Source organism: Acanthopagrus latus, chromosome 2 (assembly GCF_904848185.1).
Source record: "Acanthopagrus latus isolate v.2019 chromosome 2, fAcaLat1.1, whole genome shotgun sequence".
Classification (NCBI taxonomy): Eukaryota; Metazoa; Chordata; class Actinopteri; order Spariformes; family Sparidae; genus Acanthopagrus; species Acanthopagrus latus.
Genome location: NC_051040.1, coordinates 19,801,369 through 19,811,915, shown reverse-complemented (window position 1 = coordinate 19,811,915; position 10,547 = coordinate 19,801,369). Strand labels below are relative to the sequence as shown.

Sequence of the window (10,547 nt, the reverse complement as noted above, 5' to 3'; positions counted from 1 at the left end):
GCATATCATGCCCTTTTTTAGTTTGTTTTTTGTTGTTGTTGATAAAAAAACAAAACAGAAATGCACCCTCCTTTCCATAGATATTCACAAATGTATAGACATCAAGATTGCATCATAATTTCTCCCGAATTTAAAAAAAAAAAATTGTCACCTCAGGAAAGAGAAAAACAAAGGGGAAAGCGCTATGATGATGAGCACTTTAACACCATATTTACTCCACAGCTGCGTCAGCCTTGGTTTTTGTCTGCTTGTCCTATTTGCCCCCCCCAGAAAAAGAGTCAGTCTAGGGAATTATATCAAAAAAGGTTTCACAGCAACTAGTTAAGCAACTAATATTTGCTGTGGAAGAGACTTATGAGGACCACACTTGAGATTTCAACGCAGGAAATAGTCACAATCACCCCAAAAATTAAAACTCCATCATGTGAAAGCATTGATCAGCTCTTCCAAAACTGTTTCCTTTAGTTGTTGTTTTTAAATAATTTTCTGATACAGACAGCGTTGCCTGCTTTATTCTTCCATTTTCAGGACATCTGTTTGAAATAAAGCCAAAAACAAAATAATTAATGATAAAAAAAACAAAAAAAAACAGGAACAGATGAAACTGCGCTGAAATGAACAGAATTATCTTATGCCACTTGTAGGTTTGATATCTAGATATATTATGAAAGTAATTCTTACTCAGTGCAAGACTTGGTGACCTCTTAGAATGAGCGTCTTTGTGCATCACATTACACTGTAACAGCTTCCAATGAATCTGAACACCTTCGCATCGCCCTCCGGTGGACTGAATCCACACTGCTACTTTTGGAGGGAGCCAGGAGAAAATTGGATGCGCAAATTCAAAAGAGCGACTCCCAATCACGTTCTCGCTCCCTCTCAATTACTGTTTTATTAGCCTACATCAGCAATACCCGTTTAGATAATTGAAATTGCAGCGTGCCTCACTGATTTGGTATATATCCTGTCACATCATCCTCTTCAGAAACCAGCAGCATTTACTTGACTTCTTCTGGCATTTGATTTTTTTTTTTTTTTTTTTGTCATTTTTTTCCCAATCCCTTTACCTTCAGATTGCATCCAACTAAGACCAGTAATGTAGTGGTGAATAAAAAACAACTACTTTGCACTGTGATATCCAGTGGCTGGTAATCATAGAACAAACTATCATTTGAAAGAAAAAGGAAAACATGATATGTTCCAGAACAAAAAAAAAAAAAACAACCCTTTCCCATTAATTGAATCCAAAAATAATAAGGACCTGAACTGAGCCAAAATGTTTTTGCCCTCCACTACATTCCTGTCTAGCACCCTATTGGTTCAGCAGCTATTCTTCCATCTCCAGCAGCATTTAAAATCGTGATGGTTTGGCCGCGGCTTCAACGCGCCGCTTTAACAAGACACCAAAATACACAGCCCATCAGCAGTGCTCCACACACAGGCTCCCGTGGCATCAACCCCTTTCATCGTTTTGATTGAAGAGTTTGTTTTTATTAAGAAGGCTATACCAGACGCATAATCACTATACATTGATTTAACATTACCTTTACAATTAAATTCTTCACTGAAATTACAGAATAAATATATGCACATTTTTCTTCAAATCTTTGTGAGAGAGAAAACATTAAAAGTGCTTCCTACAAAGCCGTTAGTGGGTGACGAGGTTGGGGATGGGCGGGGTGGGGGGGGGGGATCCAGAAGCAATGGAAGGGGGGAGGGGGAGGAGGAGGGGTGGGGTCGTGGGAGGGGTCAACAAAGTGCGTGGAAATATCCAGAAAACCTTGAGCGTCGTCTTATAATAATATTCACAAATGTTTTACCATCCGTACGTCGGCGCGTCCTTTTTTACGAGAAGCACCCTGATATAGACAGAAGTCCTCATTGATAGTAATAACCATATTAATAAGATATAAAAATTAAATAGAACACTGAACTGTAAATGCGTTGCAGTATCTCTGTTCATAATGTGATGTGAGAGTTCTGAGTAAATCCCCCCGCTTCCTGCACTGAAGCGAGTGCATGCAGCAAACTGCAGTTCATATTTTTAATATATGTATTATTTTTTTTTCTCCCTTTCGATCATTTCCTACAAACTTTATGTGCACGGCCTCCGGGTGTTTGTACATCCTAGTCAGGGGTAAAAGAGACAGAAAGGGAAACCCCCAAGTCAGGGAGACGTCCAGCTCCCGTTTGTCTTGCACGTCATGGTAACTCCACAAAAAGGGGTTTAAGTGACAGATGTATTTTAGGATGTTTTGTATGTTTTATTCCCCGGTGCCCCTCTCATTCCTCTCTTGCTCTCTCTCTCTCTCTCTCTCTGGGCATATAGAGATATTTATATATTATAAAAATAACGGCTGTTGACATTGCTGGCTACTCTGAAAAAAAGGCACTTCATTGAAATATCTGAGAATGGCCTCTCCTCCAAAGTGATTTTGGGGGGGGGGAACTTTGTTGTAACTGTAATATAATATTTTTATTTTATCATGCTGCTTTTTCAAGTTTATTTTTTCATATTAGTTTTGGGTTGGTTTTGCTTTGAGTGTGGCAAAAGTGAATGTGTTGATTTTGTGTTGTTTTTTTTTTTTCCTTTCTTTTTTTTCCCCTCCATGGGCTAGAGATGTTAAAACCGGTAAGATTTTTCCAAGACTTCGAGGTAATCCGGCTTGGTTTGAAGTTTGGCCCTTAACTCGAGGTAATCGCTTTGGGACGGGTCGGGGTAGCAGCCTTTCCCCGCCGTGAAAAGCAATGTCTCCTTCAGCCGTGCGTCCTGCTGCAAATCCGGGTACTGCATGCCTGGTGGATGCGCATGCGCCACATGCATGTCCTTTAGTTTGGGCACCGTCCCATACAAACAGTCTACAAAGCCCACTGTTGGCGTGGGCCTCTGACTGTCAATTACTGTAGGGCAGAGCCCTCCGTTCTCATGAAATCCTGCCATGTCAGCTGTGGAGTGGTTGACTGTGACGATGGTGTTGAGTTGAGAGTTGGAGACGGCCAGGGTCCACTCCCTCTCTTTCTCTAACAAGGTTCTGTAGTTACTGTTGCTACTGCTGCCATTGTCTTTCTTCTCTGAAAACTGCGCTCTGTCTTCCTCCGCTATCTCCCCCTCTCGAGGCTTATAGATGGGGTTGTTACACATCTGAGTCACAGGGTGGGGGATGTAATCATAAACGTGACCGTGGGCATGTGTGTGACTAGTGTGAGTGTGTGTGTGCATGCTGGGCGCCGGTTTCTCCGGTGTGCCAGTATTACCGGCACTGCTCTGCCTCGGTGGGTCCTCGAAAATCCTGCATTGCATTTGGATCCCGGTCAGATCCACTTCTGAACGCTTCCGGTAGGGGAGCTTCTTCCTTCGACGGAGAACAAAAGCGAAAAGCCCGGCAGCCACAAACACAGCGGAGATGAAGAGGATGAGTAGGCTGAGGATGAGGACAGACAGTGGGACAGCCCCTCTCCCACCTGCCTCCCCCATGTCAGAGCTGCCCGTGGTGAGGTCATCCCCACCAGGCAGGGCCGGCGAGGGGCCTGAAGAATACTTGAGCTCAGGACAGATGACCTCCACCTCCAGCGAACGCAGGTCCTTCCCAAAAGCAAACTCTGGTGTCTTGCAGATGACATCTCCAACCACAATGACAGAGGAGAGCTTTTCCAGCCACTGCTTGAGGGGGATGATATCACAGGAGCAGTCCCAGGGGTTCTGATGGAGATCGATCTGGACAATGGAGGTCAGATGCTCCAGAACACCGGGCACAGGCATGGAAAGGAAGTAGTTGTTTCGGAGGTTGAGGCGTGCAAGGTTGGTGCCAGCGAAGGCGTCAGTGGGGAGGGAGCGCAACAGGTTGTCATTGAGGAAAACCAGCTGGAGGTTAGGCATTAAGGAGAAGGAGTTAGGTTGTATCTCACGTATGACATTATACTCAAAGTAGAGATAACTCAACATCTGAAGGCCCCGGAACATCCCCGGGGTGAGTCGCTCAATGTCGTTCCCGTTCAGATATAAACTTTTCAAGTTTGGCAGGTTGATGAAGGCGCCCTCCTGGACGTAGGATATCCGATTATTCCCTAAATGCAGTAAATCCAAACTTGAGAAGTTCCAGAAATCAGAACGGTAGATTTTCTGTATTAGGTTCCCACTGAGATACAATTTCTTGGCATTGAGGGGCCGAGGCAGGAGCTCGGAGATGTTGTGAAAGCCTTTCTCTTTGCAGTTCACTGTTAGCCCCAGGTCGTTGATGTGAAGGTTGCAGGTACATCCTGCCGGACAAATTATTGGGATGGGAGGCCGTGTTTGGTAGCCAGCGATGGGGGGCTGGTTCATGCCGGGGTAGATGCTACGAGGGGTTGGGGGGTTCTTCGTGGGTCGAGGTCTTTTGGTAGGCTTGATAACTCTTTCCACAGAAGACGCCGTGTTGTGAAAGGAGGAGAGCATGGAGGATGGTTTAGTGGGCCATGCGTTCTCGTTTCTGAATGGGACCCGGGGAATTCCCAGCTTGGCCTCTATCTCGGCGTCAGTGAGCAGTGGACAGAGCTCACTGCGCTTGATTTCCCGCAAGTCTTTGCCATGTAAGTGGAATGGGTACTCACATGTGATCTCGCCCACCAGAGCTGTATAAGGGATTCTCTCCAGCCACGTTTTTAACTGGACAATCTCACACACACAGTTCCAGGGGTTCTCCTCCAGCTGGATCTCCATTAAGCTCCTCCCGATGTACTCCAGCATGCCCCTATATGGCAACGTCTTTAATCTGTTTCCTCTCAGGTCCAGATGTGTGAGCGACACAGACCGGAAAAGATAGTTTGGGAGCACTGGGATCAGATTGTCATTTAGTATGAGCACTCTCAATTTGTGAAGGTGCCTGAATGCACCACTTTCAATCCGTTTGATAACATTGTAGTCCGCCTGGAGATACTCTAAACTCTCCAGCCCCAGAAAAGTGTCATTCCGAAAAACCTCTAATTTGTTTTCGTGTAGGAACAGCCGTTTGAGTATTCCTAAGCCATTGAACGCTCCGGCGTGGATGTCTTGCAAGGCGTTGTTACCCAGATTAATGGATATGGCGTTGTTGAGATGAAGGAAGCTGTTAAAGTAAAGCTTCCTCATGGAGTTTCTCTGCAGATTGAGCTTGAAGGGCCGACTCCATATCTGGGAGATCTGGCTCACATTTGTAAATCCTTTGCTGTCACAGTGGACGTGGAAGATGCCCTCTTTGCCCTCGCAGTAGCAGGGCTCGAAGCAGGGCTCGTCGATCTCCTCGGAGTCCTCTAGTAGTGGGATCGGGGTGGTCCATCCTAAGGCTATGGTGCTCAGCAAGGTAACCCACAGCATCCTCGCTGACACCAAGGGGATGAAGTGTCGGCTCCAGGGACAGAGCCACTTCACAGCACTGCAACACAGAACAGAGAGGGAGAAGGGATGAAGGGAGGGATGGTGGGAGGGGGGGTATGTGTATACACAAACGAAGTAAATACACACACACACACACACACACACACACACACACACACCCTCAAAGAGTGAAGTTTGAGGGGAGGGACGGACGGATGGAGGTCGGGGAGAGAAACAGGGAGGCTGCATTAGTTTCAGCAGAATGGGAGACATACTGAAAACGAGTACCGATGAATAAGAGGATGACATTGTTGCAATACTGCCGGGCATCTAAAACAAAATATAAAGCCAGCACTCTTGGATGGGTAATACGATACCCAGCAACGCAAACAAATCTCCACTCGCAGACAGTTAACGTCAGTGCAGAGGGGGGGCTGCCATCCATTATACAGCAGATATGCCGGTAAGGTCGACAATAAATCACCCTCAGAGATGCTTATCGTCCTGAATAAACGACGGCAACAGCAGGTGGGTGAGGTTAGTGGTTGAGGAGACACCGTCCCCCGGCTGTGTTCGTTACATAACAGGGACCTCAATGCCTCTTTCAGTAAATGAGAGTCCAGAAAAAAGAAAAAAGAAAAAAAAAAACGGAGGGGGGAATCAGAGAAGGTGCATCGAAGGTCTAACAGGGGGAGAGGACGAAGGGGGGAGGATAGATGTCAGCTTAGTGGCCATTAGTAGGACGAGACTGAGGAGGGTGGAGGGTCTCGCTGAACATCCATCTGGTTGGAATGAATCTCAGCATATTTGCATGCACATTATCGTGGAAATCTGGTCTTAATTAATTCTAAAAATAACACATTCAAAAAATATGTAGACAGTGCTACAGGGGAAGGAAGCTGAATCTAGATGTCAAACATGAGGTGGTAAAAAAGAAAAGTAGTCCATTAGATCCAGTGACGGCAGAGCCTGAGTTATGTGCCCTGGCTTCTCTCTTGGGTTAAATGCCCCCACGTACAAACCAAGCAAAACTGTCATCTTACAATTCATGTGTCCTCTGCAAAAAAAAAACCCAAAAACAAACAAAAACCCCACTTCCTCTCGCGTGACTTTCACAATCTGTGATGTCGTTTTAGGATTAGAGGAGCAACGATGCACAGTGGGCGAAGCTGCTGCCCCGAGAATCTCAGTTAAGAGGCTACGTTTTCCGTAGATCCGTCCGGCCTGGAAATAAATACTGTCACATGTAAAGAAAAAAAACGGACAAAAAGGTATGATAATCATCAAAAAAAGGCTTTAGAAAATTCGCTTTAAAAATGTAACGATCAAAGATTTCGTTCAGTATCTCCAAGGTGTTAAGCGGAGGAAACTCTCTCTCTCTCTCTCTCTCTCTCTGTCTCTCTCTCACTCTCACACACACTCACACACACACACACACACACACACACACACACACACACACACACACACACATAAACACAGACACGCAAACAGATATCCTCGGAATATCTTTTCTGTAGGCTGTGACTTCTCTCTCACACGTACACACTCACACACACACACACACGCACAGTGCTATCCGTTCAAACGAGGGTGCTGAAAATCCAGTTGAGATGCGCTGGGACCGGAGCCGCCGCTGTCCGTGGTGCTGAAACCAAAAAGCCCGGCGACAGGAGAGGTAAAAAAAACAAAAACAAATACAATTTAAAAATACAGAAAAAAAGAGGGAAAAAGGAAACCAGATTGTAATCCCCCAAAAAACGGCGTGACGGTGAAACAGGTAAAAAACAAAGAAAAAAAAGAATCCTTGTTCACGGTCCCCTCAGTGCAAAAAAATCTGTGTTTTCGCTCCCCCGCTCCGTGCGTAATCCTCCAGGATTTATTGATTCCGCTCCCGTGATAGAGATCAAAAAGCGCGGATGCAATGCCAAAAAAAAGTGACAACGACATTTAAAAGCTATTTTAAAAAAACAACAACAACAAAACATTATACATTACATTATACATTCCGTCAGGGTTGTATCAGATCGGCAGGTATACGTACTTAGTTTAGTGGGATTCCAACTTCACATATCCTCCTGCGGTGTGTTGTTCGGTCGTCGCCCGGTGCGTCCCGCTCACCGTCCGATGCCGGGCTGTGGAGGAAGAGAAACAAGAAATGGGGGTGACCGAACCGTTAGAGGAGGGGGGGGGGGGAAGCGAGGGAGAGAGAGAGAGAGAGAGAGAGAGAGAGAGAGAGAGAGAGAACGGGGCATTGAGGAGGCAGAGAGGAAGAGGAGATGCGCATGTGAATGAGCCGCGGATTCAAAAAAAAAAAAAGAAACCAAAGCCGGGGGGGAGGCAGGGGGGCGGGGTGGTGGTGGTGGTGGTGGAGGGGTGAGATTTCTCCACACTTACATGAATTAAAAGTGCTGCTCATCGCCGGTGCCAGTTTCAAATACGACCCCATTAAAAGATTTCAATCTGGGATTCATATCAAACTAAAAGTCACGGGGAGAGACGGCGATGGGGGCTGCAGCTGACGAGCTCCTCCGGTGGAACAGATCCCGGTCCCCCCCCCCCCCCACCGTTTACTGACATTTTCCCCCGAAATAACCTTGCTGTCACCGCGGCGGGCAGAGCGCGGCGCTTGTTGAAATACATGCCAAAGCATAATGCAGTAGCCTTCCGTCGTGACACGGGCAGGGAAGCGGCGAATAAGGAACAAACGGCTAGTGATCAGTCCACTTGGATCCCGTGCGATCCGCTATCCTCAGTGTTTGGAGAGCGCTTGCACCCCCCCCCCCCCCCCCCCCCCCTTTTTTTTTTTGTCCATTGCCATGCAGACACCGATAGTCATAAGAACACACACACGCATGCACAAGACTCCCCTCATGATACACTCCTGCACTGGCAAAGACGCAGCTGAAGCACTCACCTTACTTTCGCACTGCAATTGGAAAGCATCGAGGGGAAAAAAAGACCACTGGTGTGAATCTTGTTAGATCTCTCCCTCCCTCTTTCTCTCTCTCTCTCTTTCTTTCTTCCCTCTCTCCCTCTCTCTTCTCTCACCCTCTCTCACTCAGTGGCTTAGGCAAAAGGAGAGGAGAGAGGAGAAATGAAGACGTGATAGGAATGCAATCTCCCCCACTCTCTCGCTCTCCGGTGACTCCGACTCTGTCCCCCTTCTCTCTCTCTCTCTCTCTCTCTCTCTCTCTCTCTCTCTCTCTCTTCTCTTCTCTTCTAAACAGTTTGCTTAAAATGCAAGCCCTCGACTTGTGCCCGTCCGCTTCCTCTTCCTCCCCTCTCCTCCTCCTCCTCGTCCTCCTCCCCTTTCTCCTCAGCCGCCGCCGCCGTCGCCGCCCCCCGGGCGAGCGCTCAACAACAGTGCGGCCGGGTGAGAGTGTCCTCCTCTCGGTTTCAGGACCGCGTCTCCGTCCGGCGCGGCGGTGGCAGGACTCCGTGGATCATCATATCGACGGCTTGGGTCAGCTGCTGCTCTTTTTTTTTCTCTCTTTTTCTTTTTTTCCTCTTCTTTTTTTCAGTCTTTTTCTCTTTCTTTCCTCGGGTTCGTTTCCCTGTCGTGCGTCAGAGGAGTGAGGGACTGAGCCGGGGTGGTGGAGGGGTGGTGGTGATGGTGGTGAGGGGGAGCAAAGGGGTGAGAGACGCAGTGGAGAGAGAGCTCTGGCGGTGAGAGAAAAGAGGAGGAGGGGAGGAAAAAAAGAGTGATGGGGACGGTTGCGCTATAGTTCTGGATGCTTGCGAGAGGAGGAGAGGAGGCGAAGTGAGGAGACGGGGAGCGAGGAGCGCTCGGGCTCCGGCGCGGCGGGGACGCGCGTCGAGGAGGGAAATAAATAAATATGAGAGGGATGGATGGAGGTGGAGAGGGAGGGAGGGAGCGCGCCGCGCGGGGTGGGTGAGACTGGCAGACCTGTGGATGGTAGTCAGAACGCAAGACGTCTCTCCCTCTCTCAACGTAATTTTTTCTTCTTCTTCTTTCTTTTTTTTTTTTTTTTTTTTTTTTTTTTTTACTATTATCGAGCTTTATCTAATCACAGCGACACTCAATTCTCCCACCGAGGGTAATTTTCTCGGCTGCAGCTTTAGGGAGAGCACAACGTGGAGTTGGCAGCTCTCGCTCACGCCAGCACCTCCTCTCCTACTCTCTTCTCCACCGTGGAGACGAAGAGGGTGGCCGCGGCTATCTGCAGCAAGCGGTGGTGGGTGGGGGTGTTGGGGGGGGGGGGGGGGGGACAGGCAGGGAAATACGGAGCGCTTCGTCTCTTTCCTCTCCGTCTGCGTGTCTTCCCGCGCCTCGCCTCCAGCGGGCAACACAAGCCCGCGTTTGCGAGGCAGCGGAGCCGCGGCTCATGATGCACGGCGCAGGGCCACCATCACGATTCTCTCCCCACCCAGGAGGGAGGAGGGAGGGGGGCTGATTGCAGTGGAAAAGTTTGAAAATAAATAAATAAAATAAAATAAAATAAAATAAAATAAAATAAAATAAAGATCTCACAACGGCATCTCTGCTCACAACGCCGGAGACGCGCACCGATAATGAGATTTGTTTTATTCGATCCTCTCCGGCGCCGATGTTGAGAACTGCGTTTACAAACGTGCCATATTAAATAAAGTTGAACTTTGCTTTTGCTTTACGTTCGGCTGCAGTGAGATAGGCAGGTCAGCAGGTACCTGCTCTGTGTCACAGCGTGCGCGAGGCTTGGTTCACCTTCATCTGGAGACGCGTCGATGGTTGAGCATGGAGAGGACAGGGCGACCGAAGAGGCTTTGGCTTCATTAAAGGGGCACTATGTAGTTTCGAGGGAAGAGTGTTAATATTTATGATATTAATGAGGTAATCATACAAACTCCTGCATATTTATGTTTTTTTTTTTCTATATCTGAATTAACAAGCTGTTCTCAGAGGAAAATAAGGTCCCCAGAACACAGTTTGAAGCTAGAAAGGTGGCAGGGTCCGCCACATATAAACATCGTAAAACAGCATGAAACTGTGTTGTCATTTAAGGTCAGACTGTTTATCCAGTTTGTGTAATTGTGAAAATGAAGAGAGTTTGTTTATGCATAAAACTTCTTTCTCTTCTGATTCATGTGTCTCCCCCAAAGCTACCTATTGCTCCTTTAAAGTCCTTTTAGGTGAGATATCATAGGTGGAGAGAACACGGGCCGCTCCCTGTGACCATAAACGTTTCTATAGGAGGGAAATTGGAAGCTGTTCAAG

The 10,547-nt window shown here is 47.5% G+C and overlaps 1 protein-coding gene across 2 annotated transcripts; it reads right to left on the bottom strand.

The window, feature by feature from the left end:
- Window positions 1-873: 873 nt before the first annotated feature.
- Window positions 874-9,143, bottom strand: slitrk3a (SLIT and NTRK-like family, member 3a). Of its 2 annotated transcripts, none has more exons than XM_037117489.1 (3): window positions 8,247-9,143; window positions 7,374-7,464; window positions 874-5,387 (listed from the first exon to the last, which is right to left on the bottom strand). In XM_037117489.1, the coding sequence occupies exon 3, from the start codon at window positions 5,327-5,329 to the stop codon at window positions 2,624-2,626; it is 2,706 nt and encodes a 901-aa protein (XP_036973384.1). In that variant the 5' UTR covers window positions 5,330-5,387; window positions 7,374-7,464; window positions 8,247-9,143; the 3' UTR covers window positions 874-2,623. The 2 variants fall into 2 exon arrangements, with proteins under 2 accessions (XP_036973384.1, XP_036973393.1); XM_037117498.1 differs by lacking the exon at window positions 8,247-9,143 and adding an exon at window positions 7,727-7,834.
- Between the last annotated feature and the right edge of the window lie 1,404 nt (window positions 9,144-10,547).